Source organism: Mytilus galloprovincialis, chromosome 2 (genome assembly GCF_965363235.1).
Source record: "Mytilus galloprovincialis chromosome 2, xbMytGall1.hap1.1, whole genome shotgun sequence".
In the NCBI taxonomy this organism is placed as follows: domain Eukaryota; kingdom Metazoa; phylum Mollusca; class Bivalvia; order Mytilida; family Mytilidae; genus Mytilus; species Mytilus galloprovincialis.
Genome location: NC_134839.1, coordinates 75,527,476 through 75,549,510, shown reverse-complemented (window position 1 = coordinate 75,549,510; position 22,035 = coordinate 75,527,476). Strand labels below are relative to the sequence as shown.

At 31.4% G+C, this 22,035-nt stretch overlaps 1 protein-coding gene and 1 long non-coding RNA gene across 2 annotated transcripts; both read left to right on the top strand.

The window, feature by feature from the left end:
* Positions 1-8,503: 8,503 nt before the first annotated feature.
* LOC143064400 (uncharacterized) lies at positions 8,504-13,005 on the top strand. Its single transcript, XM_076237207.1, has 4 exons — positions 8,504-8,987; positions 10,535-10,714; positions 11,227-11,504; positions 12,156-13,005. Exons 1-4 carry the CDS (start codon positions 8,514-8,516, stop codon positions 12,886-12,888), a joined length of 1,665 nt encoding a protein of 554 aa, XP_076093322.1. The 5' UTR covers positions 8,504-8,513; the 3' UTR covers positions 12,889-13,005.
* Positions 13,006-15,972: 2,967 nt separating this feature from the next.
* On the top strand, positions 15,973-21,480 carry LOC143064399 (uncharacterized). The gene is made up of 5 exons (XR_012975239.1): positions 15,973-16,136; positions 17,231-17,734; positions 18,600-18,779; positions 19,728-20,014; positions 20,927-21,480. It is a non-coding gene; the product is annotated as an uncharacterized LOC143064399 (long non-coding RNA).
* The last annotated feature ends 555 nt before the right edge of the window (positions 21,481-22,035 follow it).

Sequence of the window (22,035 nt, the reverse complement as noted above, 5' to 3'; positions counted from 1 at the left end):
GGGAATGTGCCAAAGAGACAACAACCCGACCATATAGCAGACAGCAGCAGAAGGTCACCAACAGGTCTTCATTGCAACGAGAAATTCCCGTACCCGGAGGCGTCATATACATTATAAAGATACAAAAAATGAATACGACTCTAACCATATGACAAACGCTTTACCCCATGAGTCTTATCAGTAAGATGATTGAATAAATATAATAATAATCTGACAATTACATGTAATGATATCCCATACTTGGGATTAATACATAAATATATTATAGATTCTCCAAGCTATTACTAGTATTTAACAAGTTGGGTAAAACATCATACAGTCAAAGCGTACAATATAAATAAGCCAGCTTATACATTTAAGAATTTAAAAATATCGACACTACAGGAGACGATATGCACCGACATTACAAAGTGCAATAAAACATTGTAATTATGCAGTCAGTCAAATCGTGATAACGTTCATCTACAATGTGATATACCCTTATTAAACACACTTATATATACAATGCTCCTTTTTCAAAATTTGAGGATCACCAAATGCAATAGCATGCTTTTCAACAGTTACAAATTCCAAAACCTACATAGAAATAACGTTAGTTGAATTCAATCTAAATATTTTGCCCCTTCTTCATCGATTGGACACCAAAATAGAAACTGTTAAAATTACCAAAAAGCAGTGATTTAAAATCAATAGAAACAGGTGTAGATCAGGGGTGGTGTTCTCGAAAGTATCCTAAGATTCGTCCTAAGTCATAGATAAGACCGATTTTAGGATGGACTTAGGATCGACTTAGGACACTCTTAAGTTGCGTCTCGAAGCTATCTCAAACGCACCTTATGTTAGGACGTCCTAAACATATCTTATGTGCGAAAATCTAACTAGTTAAAGTAATTGTTTGATAAAACATTTATTAGAGACGAACCCAATTAATATAAAATTTTGTAATAACATGTATTTAATTAAATGCATGATTTCAAATGTAATTATAAAATAATATCAAATAGGATTTTGATATAAACTGTAAAACAATTTGTTTTGAAATAAGAATATTGAATTCGTAGTGTCATCGTATCGTAAAAACACGAAGTTCATAGTTTCAAATCATGCACAATTTCTTTATACGAGTTAATAACCGATGGTGCTTTTCTTTTCGCGTTTATCTTCACGTTAAAATATGAGAAAAAAGCATGCATGTAACGTTAGGATGAAGATATGATGATCTTAAGACACCTAATTAGGTGTCCTAAAGTTAGGACGAAAAATGTGATATATCTTAAGTTAGGAGAGCTTCGAGAACACGACTTAGGACAAAGACTAGACATAAGATGGTCTTAGGACACGTCCTAGTCCTAAGATAGCTTCGAGAAAACCACCCCAGGTCGCTTCATCGATACATAGTCCAACTGATTGTAGTACTGCCGTTACAGAGACGGACAGTAAACATCCAAATGTCGGAGGGGTTATATTATCAAACAATACACTAGAGCGATACGAACAATAACGTATGGATTTTAATATGAACTTGAATCAATTATGCAATGTATGCACATACTATAAGCAATATTTTAATTAAAATATGTGACCTAAATAATTCGATATAACTTCATTTCCTGCATCATTATGCTTTCTGTGGAAACAAACGAGTATATTTTGACAAAAGGTCTGGATACTCGAACCCAAGCTGTATTAGTAGATAAGATAAATGTTAAGTGTCCCAAGTCGATTTTATGAAATCAATATGTTCTACGAATTGAATCATAGTTAAAAAAAACCCACCTAGTTTAACTAAGTGCTCAATAATGATAAAGGCAGTCTGTAGTTGATAACGTCTTGTTTATACAATGAATACCTGTTATATATTGGTAAATGTGCAACATCTTAATAATATATTTCAATATTGGTCTTTCAATAAAATTTCCAGAAAATGGGAAAGAGATTGACCATATGTTTCTTACATTGCATGCATGGGTGTAGAAACATATCTTCTAACTTTCAATTAGATAGCATATGTATAATATTTATTACATTCAAGGAGTTGTGGCTTGGTTAAAACACTAATCTACCCTTTTCTTTCATTAATACTATATGGTGTAAAATGAACATACAAAAAGATCGATCAAGCAAAACTCTTACAGTTCAACAATCTGTGGTAGATGAAATCGTTTGATGTTGTTGTCTGATAAGTTAATATAGGAATCTGTAATTCAAGAGCAGGTACCACTTGATTCATCTGTTCCAAAAATATTTTGTTCAAAATAGTTTTATCTTATTTTCTTTTGTGGTCAAACAAAATCATGTACCTGTTTTTCTATCTTTCATCAGTCAGGTTTTTGACAAATACAATTGATTCTAGTACCTTTAATCTTATAAAAATTTGGTAGCATCCGTTTTCCCTTGATTTATTTCAACCTGATATGTCTGTTACGCTCCGATCAGTGTTGTTAAATCTTATGCAACCAATTCGATGAGCTACTCATTTAGTTCCTTTACCTTGTGATAATGTCTTTGTATATGTTGAGTCAGAACGCGAATTTTATTGAGTAACAAGAGCCAGGACAACTCTGAACTAAAAATATTTTTAAAATCAATAAAATCACTTTTGAGCTTTGAGAGTTCCTGATGAAGGTAAATAAAAAAAACCTCTTCGGGCACATGATTTCCGTTTTTAAGTCCAAATTGGAAAAAAGAAGAAAACAAACATTTTCTCATCGCTTTGATATGTGTCAAATAAGGTACACATTAGGGTTTATTAAGGTCGTTGGCTACCAAGATGAAAACCCTATTATCCTAGATACAATAGCAGAAAGGGTGACAGCGGGAAGATTTACCGGAAAAGTGGAAGGTTATGACGGGTAATTTTAAGCATTATTTGTTAATTTTAAAGTTACATCAGCAATCATTATGTCTATGGAAATATTGAACAGAGAACAGGTATAAGAAGGCGTATTAAATGTTATGGAAAATAGTTTTAAACATTTGTTTTCAGTTGCACTATGATAGTATCAATACAGGACAATATTTAATGTTATGCACCAAACTACAAAAAGGCAAGGGCTCCTGCGGGTGCGGGAGTTTCTCGCAAAATCGAAGACCCATTAGTGGTCTTCGGCTGTTATCTGCTCTATGGTCGGGTTGTTGTCTCTTTGAAACATTCCCCATTTCCTTTTTCAATTTTCAAGTCTTACTACATTATGAGTGATGTGTTGTAATATTTGTTTTCCATCTACCAATATATGCAAAAGGATATTTCGCTTAAAGCTTTTTTTTTTTTTTTATAAATGAACAAAAATGTCAAAACATTACCCGAGACTTTACATGATATATTTGGTTAACACGTGTTGCTGAATCTTTCGTTTTTCTTAGTAGTGTTTTATGTCAGCTTTTTGTCTTCTTTTTTTTATGGCTATGGTTCGAAAAAATTCTGGCTGCTTTATTTTGATTTGTGACATTTTGATGGCAAATTGGAATGCTGTACATTAAAGTCTCAATTTTTTTATCAATAGGTAGACTTGCAACAATTATTTTCAGGATCTGTATGTTAGTTTTGTTCATCGTATCTAGAAACTTCTGGTTTCTTTTTCTTAATGTTGACCAACCTTTCAGAACATAATTTACTTGTGTTTTAAATATTCACATGTGTCAATTTTTTTTATAAATAGCATCTTCATAATAACAAGATGGAAAAATGTCAATAATGTTCTGTCTCATTGGAGAACAGTATATCGGAAAAATGTCAATAATGTTCTGTCTCATTGGAGAACAGTATATCCTACTGCTGTCTCATTGAAGTATACTCTACAACTCATTAGACTTACCGTCTTGTTTCGTTTTAAATACTGCTACTCAAAACAGAAACATTGATTACTTGGTATTGGTATTTTTCAGGGCAGCCTTTGTTGCAATTAAACGTGGGAAGACGGGTAATGAGAATTTTGCAGAAACTTTAAAAAACGAACTGGATTTAATTTACGGAAATCGAAAGTTTTATTTTTTTTTTCACGAGAAAAATAATACAACTTTATATTTTAAAGCTGAGTGTTGCTTGCAACGAAATTCTGATGACATGATTGCTACACACAAGGACCACAAACTTATCTTCGAATCTGGGGATATTTTACTACCTCCACATCAAAGGATTCGAATTCGACCAACCGGTTGTTTAGGACTCAAACCCGGAATAAAAAATCATCCATTTCTTTTCTTCATGTATGTTACGAAAGAGAATAACACGTTGTTTTCTGTTGAATTAAATAGAGGAATGGGCAGATCAACAAATGCTGTTATAGAATTTTCAGCGGACAACCAAAGAAGAGGAGATATTACAAAAGCGGATTTCAGTTTAGATTTTCTGTCAAGTGGGAATCAAAGACAAAATTTGAATCGAGCTAATTCTACATTAAGTGTTATTACAACCAAATAATGCCACTAATATTCGTGATTTAAAAAACACTGTTTAATTCTGCATTCGAGAACACAAAATGTATGTGCCTTGTAAGGAAACAGTTCAGTGTGAAAAATACATTACTATCATAGACAAACATAAATTAACTTATAAACAAATTTCATTGGATGATGATTATTTTTTATCAATACAATACGCCTCCGGGTGTGGGAATTTCTCGCTGCATTGAAGACCTGTTGGTGACCTTCTGCTGTTGTCTTCTCTATGGTCGGGTTGTTGACACATCCCCATTTCCATTCTCAATTTTATTTGACAGTGTTGCTATTAATATGCTATTTGATAGCTATACGGTCATCCCGATTGATTCGTTTATTCGAAAGCAATGCTTTTAGATCCAACAGGGTTAGCTTATGTTTGTTTGTAGTAAAATTAAAGTAAGGAGATGTAGTATTATTGCTATGTCACAACTATCCATTTAAGGCGCCTTAGGACAAAGATTAGAACAATAGTAAATCACCGTACGATACTCTACAATAAGCAAAATAAATTAAAAAAAAAATTGGTAAGCTACAAAGTGTACGACATGGCAATTGTGCAGCGATTTAAAAAAAACCAACAATATTAATGTACAGATTGATGCTGCAACACTAATAAAAAATACTAATGACATACCGCAACTAGCAGCTGCTACAGGCTAACTGTCCCTGGCTTGAGTCGGGTAGATAATGGAGGGTTTAACTATATTTGTGGGCGTTCATCCCTAACCTTGAACCTTTAAATAATGTTCTCCCACCAAATATTTTTATAATCATTATCCATTTTACTTTGACAAATCATGATTTATACAAGTAAGGGCACTGAACAGTATATGACCACATTTACAACAAGGTGTGTTCTATGTAGTAATATTCCAGGAACGTCTGCATACGGAGCATAAATCTCAGTTGATACGATATTCCATGGCTTGTATTTATCATCCTCATTTTCGGATATAAGTAATATCTGTATTCACTTATGATGACGAATATTTTCATATCGTTGTAACCACATGGTCGTCCTCTTTTCACCCGAACAAGACTCACAGATTTAGACTTGTCATAGGGTTTGTACTTACATTAGCAAAACAACGGGTGCCAGCTGAAAAATCTGCAACCCTTTCGGAGTATCTGAGATCACAACGTTTTATTTGGTGTGATTCGTGTCAATCTGTCAATATATATGCATGCTCGGTGACGGCATGATTACCAGATGCGTATAGACTTTACAAATGGATTCAGTATGAAAAAATATGTATTTCTTCTAAAAGTAACTTGACAATTTCTTCTAATGAGATTGATATACTTATTTGATAATTTTGTGTTATCGCCGTTTTCTGACAACACATTGACAGTTTTTTTTTGGCGTCGGCAAAATAAACAATTGTTTCAACTGTGTGCGACTAAATTACAAAGGTAGCACACATCACTGTGTTATAAATCATTATTAAAATGCGTACTTATTTTTAATATATCAAACTAATAACTAGTTCGAATGGACTACAGGAAAATGTTTGCCTTGCAAACTTCAGCACGAGTTCATGCACAGTGGTTTGGTACACTTTATTTTCAATTATCGAGGGAGGCACATAGTTATGGTTCATAAGGATTAGACAATACCCTGTTTAGAAACCATGATCTTATTGGTAAACAATAAGGATATGGTATATCTTTTTTATTGTTTCAAATAATAATACGTTTTATATTGTTAGTGGATTTGACGATTAATATATATCAAGTTACGTTTAAACAGAAAAGTGAAAGTCTTTGTTTTGTTAGGTTTAAAATAATTCAAACCTTACACTGTTAAAATCACGTTGGTAAGTTTCATATTTTGTATTACATTTAAGTACAATAATATAATTTTATTGCATTTTATTAAATAAATAAATATATGTAAACATATATTAGGTATATATTAACATTGATGTAAAATGATAAAAACAGCATTGTAAAGAGAGCTAGGCAAATGATACCAAAAGGGATTTTCAAACTTACAGGTGAAAACAAACTCATAATAGCATGACAAGAAAAGAAAAACAATTAAAATACAAACAACAGTACACAAAACACAACAAAGAAAACTGAAAACTGATCTACATGAACCCCACCAAAACCCGGAGTTATTTCATATGCTCTTGAAGTGTAAAGAAATCATGTGTTACATGTGGTATCGTCGTAATGCTCAGGTAAGTATAACCTCAGTGATAAATCTAATATTGTCACATTCGAAGAAAAGGGGATGGGAATATTGTTACATGTAGTACAATAATACGGACATAACCGTCATCATCTGTGAATTACATAACGGTAAAAAACTAGTCATAGTGTCTGTAAACCTTTTATTTTTATCTGGCATATACAATTGTAAACCTGGTATGCCTGAAGAGTTTTAATGTTTAAGGATTATGTACACTTGTGTTGATTCAATGCTAAACATATGAAAATTTTATAGAAAATCCACAGCCTTTCCCTTCGTACGCTCATATTTGGCAATTCGATGTTTGATTGAAAGAGGATTATTGCATGCAGTGCTAGCAATGATTTCCTAAAAACAAGTTTATAAATTTTGATATTGTTTAAAACAAAATTTTAATATAAATATAGACCAATTCAAGTACACTGTTTCTAAACGCTAGCTGATCATATAGAAAAGAAGTAATAGAGTAATAAGTCATAAGAGTAATTTAAAAATTTTATAAAAAAATCTCTGTATTAAAGACTGCGGATTTTTTACAAACATCATGGTTTTATTTTCACCAAATTCTCTTTTTATACTAAATGCAATTAAACTATAAATAATAATGCTTTGAACGAAGTTTCCCCTTGACATATATACAAAAATGGTCCATCTATATTTTTCATTGTCTTTTCTGTTAAGATACTATTGCGTTTTTTTAAATTTTATAATTGAAATGCCACAGAAGGGGTCATAAACCTTAAACGTATATGAAGGTAAAGGGAGGAAATCAAAATATAGTTTGGTTGCAATGTTTTGTTAAAACACTTGCTTTTTGCAAAGTAATTGAAAGGGGCATCGGATTTTATGCAGACAAGCAAAACAGAAGATAAGGAAAACAGATAAAGCCATCATTAAAAAACAATAATACGAATTCAACAGTTCACAAAAAATTACACAAAAAAAATAAAAAAATTGCACAATTAAAAACTAGGGTAAAATCTTGTGGAGCAAACACAACTACCGTCAACTCATAACTATATTACTGGTTGACATTAATATCAATAATGTGGTAATTTTTAGAAATTTCCTGTTTTACAGTTTTTCGAGAAACTAAGGATTTTCTTATCCCAGACCTTAGCCGTATTTGGCACAACTTTTTTGGAATTTTGGATCCTCAATGCTCTTCAACTTCGTACTTGTTTGGCTTTATAAATATTTTGATAAGAGCGTCACTGATGAGTCTTGTGTAGACGAAACGCGACTCTGGCGTACTTAATTATAATCCTGGTACCTTTGATAACTATTTTGAAGGAAGTAATAATCACACCACAACCATTAGTTTTACATTAACAAAAATAACTGTATACTATGTCTATATACAGAGGTACTAGTCTCTGTTAAATATCTGTTTACTATAAGGTGATATTTTCCGATTTCCAGAAGTGCCTGGGACGTAAGGTCTTTTGCATTTAGGATTACACATTACTTTTTTTAAGCAAAAATGTATTGAAATCATATATTTTTGGGATACGCTTTACGTAAGCTATCGTCTGACACCACACATGACTTTTTAAACAAGCTTTTTATAATTTCGTTTCAAAATATGATCATTTGGGGATGGAAAAAACCTTTAATTGCTCTTTGAAAAATTAGTTTTTAATTCTCAGTTGAATTTTTTACCCCAATTTATCATTCTGGCAGGGACCGTTTGTTATTATAATTATTCATTATAATAGCTTATATTACGGTATGAGTTTCCTAATTGTCGAAGACAATACGGTGATCTAGAATATATGTTCATATATTTGTCTTTTGATCTTACATGTATAAATAGTTTGTTCATTGTCAGTCTTACTTCATCTTCTTATTTTGATAAAAGATAAGAAAAATTGGAATGGATGATAGAAACTCAAGTGATGACTGCTATTCGTCCGACTTTGAAGATGATACAGAACCTGGAACTACTACATGTACTATCAACCTAGAAAATGATGTCAGTATTACAGGTCCAAGCAGTTTATATAGTATTTTGAATGAATTCATAACCACCAAATGGACAGCAGATGAGAAAAATAATTCACTCAAATTCTTAAACCTCCCTTTGGAACAAACATTTGTGTCTGATATCTTCAGAACTGTTCCACGGCAGGACGAAGAAAATAGAAATCCTTGTGTTAAAGTTCAGAAAGAAAAATTAGATAAGACATGTTCTTTTAAATTTAATATACCTTCCCAGTACAACGACCAAGTGAGTTTCAGTGTCAAAATTAGAGATTCTTTCGTTGAAAAGACTGTGAGCCAATTTTACGAGGTTTTTGCTTGGATAAATGACGGATTAGAGTGGAAAATGTTTCAAGCCACTGTAAAGGTAAATTTTGCTACACCTATACTTATAGTAATTTGTTGTTTTTGAATAGTTGGGTTCGTGTCTTTCCTAACAATATCCACATGTCCTCTTATTTATAACATTTAAGTATTTATTGTTCAGATTTATGTCCAATAAATAGCTAAAAACGCATCATTTTCCTATTTAGTTATTTTTTTTTGGAGGGTACATTATAAAAGAGTATTCATAATCCTTTAACAAAAACATGGTCAAATGTTAAGGACGAACAAACAACAGTCCAAAACACTATACACTTGACGTTAATCAAACAAAAAGCTTTACAAAAAAAAACCTTTAAAGCAAACAACATGAACACCATTAAAACTCGGGACTGAAGTAAGACGAGTCAGAAGAGGTATGAGCGGAACTAATGCGTGCCAGAATGGTTCTGGCAGAGATAAGGCAAGTCAGAGCGGTAACATCCTGTTACTTCTGCTATTCTTCACTTGAAAATTAAACTAAGAAAATGTTAATTTGTAGCACTGATATCTTATCGAAGAATAAAAACTTTTTGAAAGGGTAATTAAAGACAGTCATATTGAATGATCAAACATTGCCATGAATTAAAACATAATATGAATAAAGTCCTAAAATCGAAAAATTTGCAAAGATCGCAACATTTTCATTCAGTTTATGAAATGTGTTTAGTAATCAATTAAAAAGACATTGTCTGGTTGTTTGCCTCATACAAGTTATTAAAGGAATTAAGTTAGTGTATACAATATTTTGAGTTCTAGGAAAATTGTGAATCTCTTTTTTCATGAATGTTTTAAAACTTTTTTTCAATATGTATTTCAAAATCAATCTATTGTTTTGCTTTTTATCTTTATCTCTCCAAAAACATCCATAGAAATTATCAGCAGTAGAACATTTCCTAAATGTAATATAATTGAAACCATCTTATTATGAGTTACATGTATTGTCCTTCAAAAAGTGATTATCTATTTTGATATATCACATAAAATTCATTAAAATATTTCGTAATTAACTAATTTCAATACAAAAAAAAGTTCTGGAAGAGTGTTCTTAGTTTTAGAACGGTAGCTTTGGTTACCTTATTATGTCTTGATAGATTTTTTATGCTTTGTTTGTTTTGTTTTGATAGTTTTACCTGTTTTGAATTTGGATTTGTTTTTTTTTATAAAATAACTAATTTTTTTCGGTGTTAAAAAAATCAAATATTGTTACAAAACAAAATCTAGCATCCACGTTTTTAAAAGATAAAACAGTTTTACTGGAATTGTTCTGCACAAGTCATATTGGGGCCCTTTATAACGTGCTGTTCCGTTTGAGCCAAGGCTTCGTGTTGGAGATCGTACTTTGAACTATAATTGTTTACTTTTTACTTGGATGGTGAGTTGTCTCATTGGCACTCACACCAAATATTTTTATTTTTATCTACAGATTATTTTTATTTCAGAAATAAAATTTGAAAATGGAAATTTGTCTTGCTATTTAAGACAACAATGGCTGATATGATATATATGATGCTTTCTCCCTTACTTATATGATATTATATTTATATTTAGAATGGTTTTGCTGAATTTTACTGCAATCAACTTCATAGTTTTGGAATAGTTATTCAGACAAAGCGAATGAATGCGACTGTTAATCCATTGGGAACTGAAATAGACATCCGTGATGGCTGTGCATGTATTCTAAAGTTTGATAAGGATTGTGTAAAATCAAATGAAAACTTTAGGTATATGGTTAGTATAGAATGTGAACCAAGAGATGTTTCCTTTTTGCCTTAAACCTGTCCATTAGATGTGTGGTTTTCGGAATTGTTTTAATCTAATCAGAATCCGATACACATCTGATCATTGAATTGAGCATATAACATAATATAATAATTGAATTGATCATAGATACCAGGATTGCAATTTTATATTCACGCAAGACGCGCGTTTTGTCTACAAAGGACTCTTCAGTGACAATCGAATAAAAAAATGCGTAAAAGGCCAAATACACAATACATGTAATCCCGATTGAATTATTAAAATATAATTTCTCTTTGGTTTTTGGTGAAGACTACAATACATGTAACAAATTGAAGAATTGAAGAAAGCAATATTTTGATGTCTGAATGATCGACAAACAACCCCACAATATAAGAATGAAAACATGTACTCATTATTTTTTTATGTACATATTTTTTACACATTTATTTTAAATGAAATTTTGGCATATAGCTGTACACTTTGTACTTGGATTGTTTTAGGTACACACCCCAGACGTTGAGTTTTCCAGAAATATTCACACATCTACACGACATGTCAAACATGTGAGCAACAAAGTCAACTTTGAATATGATAAGGCGAAATTCTTAAAACCAATTAAGGTAGTGGTATCCTTCACCAACGTTCCTCTTAAGCCTCAGAATAAGTCAAAAATAGAAGTTTTATTGGTTGGTTACAAGAATGGATTCGCTTCTATTGTTGATTCCGTAAAGAAGAGTGCAGATTCTATTTACAGTGGTTCTCTTTATGGATATGACGGGTATTTGTGATTTTTATAATAAGTTTTTCAAATGATGTGTACTTTACCACCACTAAAGTAAGCTTCGATGATTCCAAATCATTTATGATATGATTGCCAATGAGACAACTTTTTCAATAAACCAAAGGACGCAATTGTAAATAACTACCATAGGCTATATTTGACAAGAACACAAACTGTAATATTCTTGGTTCTGAAAGTCGTTATGAGGTTTACAAGAGATTCATTAACAACCTAAACAAAATTGATCCAATAAACCCTATTTTGAAATATGTTGTACTATATAAAGGCAACAGAAGTATTTCGCTGTTCAAAAGTCATAATTCTATTGAGAAACAAACAAATCCACTAAAATCGAGGGAAACACATCAAGAAGAAGGGAAAAACAACAAAGCAACAGAAACACTGAAGTGCAACAAAAAACAAGCGACATATTTTTATTTACTTTGTACAAAGAAATTTAAAGTAGAGATTGATGGAAACGTCGAAAGAAATAATTAATTCACACTCAATTTAAAAAGAAAGTTAGTAGACTTCGCATTAAACAGGGTGAATGCTATTACAAAAGTTTATGCTTGACTATTTATCTTTTTTTTATATGTTTGGTGTTTGACCATTATAACTGAACTTCTATATGGCATTTTTTTACAGAGTATCTTTTGCAGCAGTACTTAAGATTAAAGAAGAAAAAATCTCGAAGATAGAATTGACAGATGAATTGAATTTGTTTTATGGCAGTAGAATATTGTGCAACATTTTAGTTCATTTTCTGAAGAGAAATTCATCAACATTACGGCTAAGAGTCAATTGTTGTCGCGCAGAACAGACCAAGTTACTGATAACTAAGGAACAGCAAGAGGGACACTTTCTTATTCACAAGTCCGAGAATTTGGGTTTAACACCATACCAACGATTCAAATTACGTCCGGCAGGATGTATCGGACTAAAATCAGGCAGTGGTGCTCATTTGTGGATGCTTTTCTTGTCAGTCTCAAGTGAAAATGCGTTAACTTTCCAGGTTCAAATAAACAGAACAATGGGAGGATCACCAAATGCCATTCTATGCTTTTCAACAGACACAAATACCAAAACCTACACAGAAATAATGAAAGTTGAATTCAATCTAGATAGTTTGCCATTTCTTCAAAATCGATTGGACATTGGAGAATTGAACCAATCTAAAATAGACACCAAAAAAATAGAAACTGTTAAAATTACCAAAAGCAGTGATTTGAAATCAATAGAAGCAGGTGTCGATAACGTTGCTTCCTCGATACATTGTCCAACTGATTGTAGTACTTTCGTTTCGGAGACGGAAAGTAAACATCCAAATGTCGGAGGTCTTATATTATCAAACACTACACTAGAACGATACGAACAATAACGTATGGATTTTAATGTAATCTTGAATCAATTATGCAATGTATGCATATACAATAAGCAATATTTTAATTAAACTATGTTACATAAATAATTCGATATAACTTCAATTCCTACACCATTATGCTCTCTGTGGAAACAAACGAGTATATTTTGACAAAAGGATCTGTACACGCAGGCTGTATTAGTAGATAAGATAAATGTTAAGTGTTCCAACACAATATTATGAAACCAATATGTACTACGAATTAAATCATACTTTAAAAAATAGTTTTAGTAGGTGCTCAATATTAGTATAATCAGTCTTGTTGAAGGGTGTATAGTACCCTGTAGTTGATTATGTTGACTTGATTATACGATGGATACCTGTTTTATGGTAAACATGCAACATATTTTTATTTCTATATTGTTTTTTAACATGGGAAAGGGTTTTATCATCTGTTTCTTACGTTGAATGCATGTATATAGAAACAGACCTTCTACCTTTCAATTAGAAAGCATGTAAAATAACATTCAAGGAATTGCAGCGTGTTTAAAACATAAATCTACCATGTTTCTATATTAGACCATATATTGTAAAGGGAACATACAAAATAATCGATTTTGCAAAACTCGTACAGTTCAACAATCTGTGATAGGTTAACTCGTTTGATATTGTTTTACTGTGCTTACTGTGCTTATCATTTTCTGATAAGTTGATACAGGATTCTATTATTCAAGAGCAGGGATCACTTAATCCATATGTTCCAAAAATATGTTGGTGGTCAAGTAAAATCCTGTCAATAGGTTTAATACACATGTTTCTATCTTTTGTCAATCATTTTTTAGACAAATACTATAATTGATTCAACCTTTATTTTATAAAACTTTAGGTAGCGTCCCTTTCCAACGGATTTATTTCAATCTGATATGGACTTTTAAGCTCTGGTCAGTGTTATTGAATCTTATGCAATCGATTCGATGAATTTATCATTTATTTGTTTCACCTTTACTTTTTGAAAATTTCCCTCTGTGTGACAAATCGGAAAGTGAATATTATTGTGTAACAAGAGACAGTGATGGCAACTCTCTATTTCAGTTTGTTTTAAATAACAAAATCATTTTTTAGCTTTGAGCGATCCTGATGAAGGTAAATCCAGAAAAGCGCTTCGGACTCATGGATTATTTTTTTTTAAAAGAGTTGTTGTCATGTTTTGTTTGTCGATTATCAATTTTATAACTGATTTGGTTTTTCTTTCCTGCTTCTATATTAAGTATGAAAAAAAAACATTATCGCATCGCTATGCTTTATATCAAAAAGGTACACATAAGGGTTTTAACTTTCATGGCATCATTTAAATTTTTTATCTGAAAAATTAAGTCGGAGAAAAAATAAAAGTATATCCATTATATAGATAACTTGGTATCTGAAAACATGTCTACATGTATATAATATTTCAATTCTGCTGAATATAAGACCCTCAGCGCGCGGTTTTTTTTTCTTTCTTTTAATCAATAAAACAAACGGAATTAAAAGTTCGATAGACAGTTCTTACTTTTTTACAAAATTTTTGTGATAAAGAAAACACATATTAAATATCAGAATAGCTCAATTGTATGTGTGTGTGTGTCTGTCAAACTTTGAGAACATTAAATAAATAAGTATATATCTGTACAGTCTCTAACTTGATAAAACCGATTCGTTAAAAAACAATGGAAACGTATTGATTTTTCTCAATTTCAACATATCACCTGATATACTTCAAAGATTCAAATGCATTTAAAGAAATAATGGCTATAAAATTAAATTACATATAAAATCACAGACATGGTGAACTCCGAGGAAAGTTTAACACGTAAAGTCCCTAATCAAATACATCAAACAAATAGATAACAACTGTCATATTCCTGACTTGGTACAGGCAATTCAAGATGTAGAAAACGGCAAATTAAGGTAGCACAATACAAAGATTTTTCATCCCCAATCAGACATCTTTAAACTGATGTAATTCCACTCATCCTTCTTTAAATTTTATAAATGAGGTACCAAAAGAAAGAAGAATGATTAATCTTTCAAATTGTGATAATTTCATTATGACATAATTATTACAAAATCAATTGTTATGTAATTAGTTGCTATATTGTGATGTCCATACTTGAATGAATTTAGTTTCTTTGTTATTCATAGCATTCCAAAATATTTTATAGATTCTTGCACAACACAGTTTGACCTCCAAAACAGTGTCTCAGATTTTTCCTATTGTATTTCATTCTCTCATAAATCTTCAATGAAGTTTGCAACATCAATTCATAAGAGATCACTAAACTCAATTGGGTATAAAACTTGTTCTATTGATGTTTTTGGAAATCTGAGACAAAGTTTTTGAGGTCAAGCTGTGTTGTACAAGAATCTATAAAATATTTTGGGATGCTATGAAGAACAAAGACGCTAAATTCATTCAAGTGTGGACATCACAATATAGCAACTAATTACATAACAATTGATTATGTAATAATTATGTCATAATGAAATTATCACAATTTGAAAGATTATTCTTTCTTCTTTCTTTTGGTACCTCATTTATAAATTATAAAGAAGGATGAAATAAATTACATCAGTTTAAAGATGTCTGATTGGGAATGAAAAAATATTTGTATTGTGCTACCTTAAACCTAGTTTTATAGCTAGCTACAACTTTCACTTGTATGACAGTCGTATCAAGTTCCATTATAATGAGAACGATTTGTAAACTAAACAAACAGGCATAAAAGGTAAAAATGTCAAAAATAGGGGGACAGAAGTCAACATTGTGTTATTATCTTAATCTTAAAATGTCGATATTGTCCGAAGAACTGACCAGAGAGCTGTGAAATGATCATAAGAATTAAAACGAATATTGTAAGCATAAACGCTAACATGTTATGATAAAATGATAATTTTACTGTAATAATACTTCAACTTATCGGAATTTAATCAGCACAATTTGTCTATCGTTAATTTAAACTTGAACCTTATGAGCAATGACGTCATACTATCATGATGTTTTACACAAAGTATATATAGATTACAATAGTCATTTAAATAGTCATTATCTCAGTTATAATTCAATCAATTAAAAATGCTATTCAGCAATGTCTTAATGTTAAATCATCGATTTACGCATACAATCAGGAAGAATGTGGTTTTGGACGTGTAATGTCAAATGATAAACTTCTAAGTACTGTATGATGTTTTCGCGTATATTTGGACCTTCAAAACCGCGACCAGAAAAGGTAATGAATTATCATTTTTAATTTTAAGTACAAATATTTTCTTACAGTGGAAACAATATTATTGTAAAACAAAAATCCAGCCTTTCAAATATATGCAAATGATATAGTTTGAAACGGTATAAAATCCTGTATAAAATGCAATAAAGTATTAGAATAGCTCTTGCAGAAAAAACTACCGTTTCATAATTTTAAGAATGACCTATGGAATAAAAAGTAAACATATAAGTTTAAAAATTGTACGAAACTAAAAACAAGTACTTTTTACCACAATACAAATATCGGAAAACAAATATCAGTAAATTACTCAAATACTTAATACACGCTGAATTAAATAAGTAAGGATCAACAATGATATACCGATACTCAAAACTCTAGATTTTCATATCAAGTTTATAAATTATCATCCTTATAAATTGTTATAGTATTCTTTAATTTGTCTTTATAAATAAAGCTTTTACTGCTAAGTTCATATGTGGAAATATCCATTTGACGTGTCTCTGTTCTTAAACATCCCGTCATTGTGCTATAGTGATATGGTAAATTATCATCTTATTCGCGTGTTATAATTTTCTTTAATTTGTTCTTATGAATATGAACTTTTTACAGTTAATTCTATTTTTGCATAGTGAAAACTTCCTAGCATTCAAACTAATGAAAAAGTTAACCGGAAATTCTATACACTTATTATGCAAGTATAACGATATACTCCAAAAATGACAAAGTTTTTTTACTTATCTCCCAAAAGAGCAAATATTAATAAAAATCAAAACCCTGACCACATGCACACCTTCAATATATGTACAAACAGCCTGCAAAGTGAAAACTTCCTAGCATTCAAACTGTAGGGGGAGTTATCCGGAAATGCTATCCGGAAATGATATGCACCTTTTATGCAAGTATGCGGGGGCATAACAATTTAGAAATGCAAATTTATTAAAAGTGACAGGGATTCAGGTGATCAGAACGGGTATGTAAGGATTCTTATTTCTCTAGGGTACACACCAGGTGGAGGATGACAAGTACGCATTTGATAAAAAGTTTCATTTGATAATTTGTATAAATTATTATTTGAAAAGTCATGTTTTTGATTTAAGAGAGAAGAAAGTCCAGAACGACCATCAACACCACCCACCCCCAGGATTGTCGACCATTCACCCGATCCACACGTTTTGAATGATTTTTTGTATTACGTTGAAGGACACGGTATTGTAGTTTTAGGGCAGGGGATCAGATTACGGACAGAACCAGAACTCTCAGCACCATTTAAATGTTTTAAAGTGGAAAATTGGACATCTAAGGAAAGAGACGACTATCTTAATGATGTAAGTCTTCCAAATCATATCACGCTGGTGTCGGACATATATAGACTATTAGGCCAACCTGATACACCCGGATTGGAAGAATTGACCGATCCTTCAGAAAGTAAACGTTTTAAAGAAAAACAGTGTGTATTTTCTGTCCGCGATAAATATAAGAAGAAAGTGTACCTTCAAGTTCCGGTATACCACTCCTTCGTCAAGGACAGCGACATTAATGATTATTGGGCGCTCATTGAAGATGCAGAGAACAGATGGAAGGAGGTGCCAGCATATGTAAAGGTAATTAACTGGTAACCTCATCACATAAAGTTTAGCATAATACAAGTCGGACGTTTGCACAAACTTCTATAATATTTAAGCCTCTCCTTGTCATACCCTTTTTCTTTCATTTTGGGTTATATGTATGATTCATAAATGTTTTAAAAACGGCTTGACATTACTTTAACAAACCATGACAATAAATCTTCATATTGAAATTTTTTCATTAGTTTCTATTTTTCATAATATTTAAAAGCAATTGTAAATTATAACAAATAATATGTTGAAACACGCAGGAAAAAGAAACAGGACTCCGTATTACCTTCTTTTAAATTGTGTAGGCAAGCGTTATATTTTCTTTATTACCAGTATCTATATAATTAAAACAAATGCCTGTACACACATATTAGTTAAACACTTTAAAACACTTACCTTATCTTCATAACATCTTTAAGGTCATATTACAATGTTAATTTATTTTGATATTCAGAAACACTTAACTAAACAATGACAAACAAGACCAAAATAATGACGCAATAACTGTACTTAGACGACATTACGATTAGTGTGTATTTAATTCTAGAACAAGCTAAACATGTTCACCTTTTTTTGCCTGAATGTTACGAATTGTGCCTACACATACACAGGTTTACCCTTACGGTTTGCAAGATCGAATACAATCGCCTACATGAATGAATAAATGACAAACATCATCTCTAAATTGTCCACGGAGTCAGGTAACGATGTTTTACGCTGGTTGGAACGAGTTATTACGAACACTGTATATGTGTCGTTACGAGTACTTTACGAAAAAATATTCTGTAACAAAATTTTTGAAAATACTGATGTTTTGAAATTAAATGCTAATTGTTCATTATAATGACAGTTTGACTATATTGAATTTCCATGCTGTCGAATGAATAGCTTTTTGCTTGTGGCCCGCCCAAAAAAATTTAAACATGACGTGAAGTCTGAGGGATCTGTGATAAAAACTGGAGGGGATGATTGCATGACAGTTAACTTTACGAAAGGCTGTACAGAGGTAGAACTAAAAATAGAGTATATGGTATGTATATATCACTTTTATTATTTTATTTCTATATATATTGGATGGAGGATGGTTTTTTTTCGAAAAAGTCTTCCATCTAATTATTTTTGCTCTCTCGCTGCTAAAAGTTAAAAAGAACGTTTACTTCAAATTTTGACGTCATAACTGTAGATCTTAACAACTAAATAAAATATGACAAAGAAAGCACTGTAACGACGAAATACACACGTTTCACTAAAATAACCGAATTCATGTACTAGTATAATACATAAATTCCATTATTGTCAAATCGATTGACAGTCGTTTGTTTTGACTTTAACGTTACGTAATATATGTTTGCTAAGTTCGTCGTTGTTGTCAGTGTTTTAAGAACAATATCATAAAAACAAATGTTTCATCTAGGTTTATATCATGTACACGATATCTTAAATAAAGGCAATAGTAGTATACCAATTTCAAAAGTCATAAATCGATTGAGAGAAAACAAGTCCGGGTTACCAACTTAAACTGAGGAAAACACATCAATTATAAGAGGAAAACAAAGGAAGCGGAACCAACGCCAACATACATAGAAATGAACTATTTGATAACAACTGCAATATTACTGACTAGGTACAGGACAATTTAAGAAAACATGGTGGGTTGAATCTGGTTGAATAGCTAGCCAAACTTCCTGCTTCATGACAATGTTAAATAATATCGTTAAAATGACAACACTACGTGACAGAAATACAGCACAAATACAGGCAAAAACAGTGATCAAAGAGAAACGGACAAACAAATAATACAATAGTCGACACTACATGCAAATCGCAGAACAACAACGAACTATTCAATCATCGACAAACACCACAGAATATCTTAGATTTTTTTTCAAAATCGACATTTTGGAAACACGAAAAAAATGTAATAACAAACATTTCACCTCCTTTTGTGAACATTATATTGCTACAACATATTTATTAGATACAAAGACCTATTGGAAAACTTGAGAACAAGGACGTTTATTCTAAGACATTGGTTGAAGCCGTGAGCCACAAGATAACATTAGATTTTAACAAGACACAACTAAAGGGATCCATCAGTGTTTCTGCCAGACTAACCAGTGACCCGAAAAGTAGCCAAGAACTAGTTGGTTCAGATAATCCACACGTAAAAATGATTGTTTTCAATAAGAGTGAAATCGTAGTTCTGCCAACAGGTAAAAAGACTGACACAAAGGAGTATACTGGTCAAATACGAGACTCTGATGGGTAAATATTAAAGACACAGGAGAATAACGATAAGTTTATTTTATTTTTTATGATGGTTATTTTCACAACGCTTCGATTATGCAATGTCATGATATTACTTAGCAAGTCATATTATAAATAAAACCGAAATATTTTCTCATTTTTTCAGCCCGTGGTCGTCATATAGCTTATAAATCTGTATATATCATAAATTTGTTTTTTCTTTGTTATACTATGAAAACATCCAATCTGTATACTGGATACCTAGGTAGGGCATAAAAAACGAAAAATATCACTATAAAGCAACCACAAATAAACACTTGTCAAAAGAAACAAACGAACGTTTACTTTCTACTATTTTTTTTCAAAAACTTTTTTGACGCGCTTTTGGTCAGTTCCTGTGATATAAATAAAATCACTTCGTTACTTGTCTCCTTATGGTTTAACTAGTATATGTCCAGTGTAGATGACCAGTAATTGGAACATGATGATGTGTTACGCATAATTAATATTCATGATCATGAAGTGTGTTGGTGACTATTTAGCTTAATGTCAATTAGACATTTGCAAAGTACTGAATCAATAGAAAAATAATCACCTTCAACATATCTAGTACTCACAAAATTTACATGAGAAAAAAAATGGTTTAAAATCATCAATAGTAATAAATACCATTCTTATAATAAAGACAAAACACCTTCAAAGATAAATATAACGTACAATGTTTGAAGCTGACTAAGTAGTCATTATTGCGATATGCAATACTAGAAGCTTGAAACTCGTCTCAAAGAATATCAAGCAATATTGTAATACTTTCGTTTCTGTTATAGTTTCGGCACGCTGATTTCCTAAAATAATACATATATATATCTTTGAAACTGTGTGTTTTGATTATTGGGTTGTTAAAACTATCAATAATTGTTTTTATTTCAGTGTGCTTTTTGCAAGAATTAAACCAAACCAGCTTGACCACAAGAAACTTACAACAATATTGACGGACGAATTAGAAGCTTTTTATGGTACCCGCATGCTGTGTACAGTCTTAGTGTTTTTTCTAAAGAAAACGGACAAAACAATTTATTTCATTGCAGAATGTTGCTTGAAACAACGTGTAGATTCTGTACTTTTAGAGCATCAAAAACAGAAAAACAGCTTGGCATACAGATCGGGAGATCTTTTTTTGCCTTCCCATCAGCGGATTCGAATTCGCCCCGAGGGATCTTTAAAACTGAAAAAGGGTGACGGGCGTCATCCCTTTCTGTATTTTATGTATACTGCAAGAGATAATTTTACATCTTTTTCAGTTGAGTTTGTTGGAAGGCTAGGAATTGCAATGAACGCCGTTTTAGAATTTTCTGCTGATAATCATAGGCGAGGAAATATTACCAGAGCAGATTTCGATATCAGTAATCTTCTACTTTCAAGATACTTAGAACCAAATAAAAAATAAAGAGCATGGGATTAACATATAAATACATTATTTTATGAGAAGGGTATATTCAAACATAAAAAGATTAAATCTATACAGTCTTCTATTATTAGTTCTGACAAATTACTTACAGCAATTTCGTATTCAATTCTCTATACATACCTGATAATGTATAGAGAGTAAAAAGTAAAATCACGAAAATACTGAACTCTGATGAAAATTCAAAACGGATGTCCTTAATCAATGGAAAATAAAAAAATTCACACACATGGAACGAATGGACAACAACTGTAGTGTATATATGTATGTCTGTTTGATAGTATTTGACAATAGTTTCTTCTAATTACTTTTCGCTTGATATAAATGTGACCTACATACTAAGGTGGATAAGGTGGATCGTTTGGAAGTCATCGGTTTATTGAACGTCTTTCTTTCAATTTGAAGAGCAGAGCAGGTACAAAATTACTCAGTTGCTAACATATACATCTTTTAATTTCTGGTAGACAATTGGTCTCTCTGTCAATCATCTTACATCTCTTGGTTTTATATACAAGTCATAGTACTTAAAAATGAAATTCAACAAAGAGATTGAACGTCATTTTTTAAACGGCTT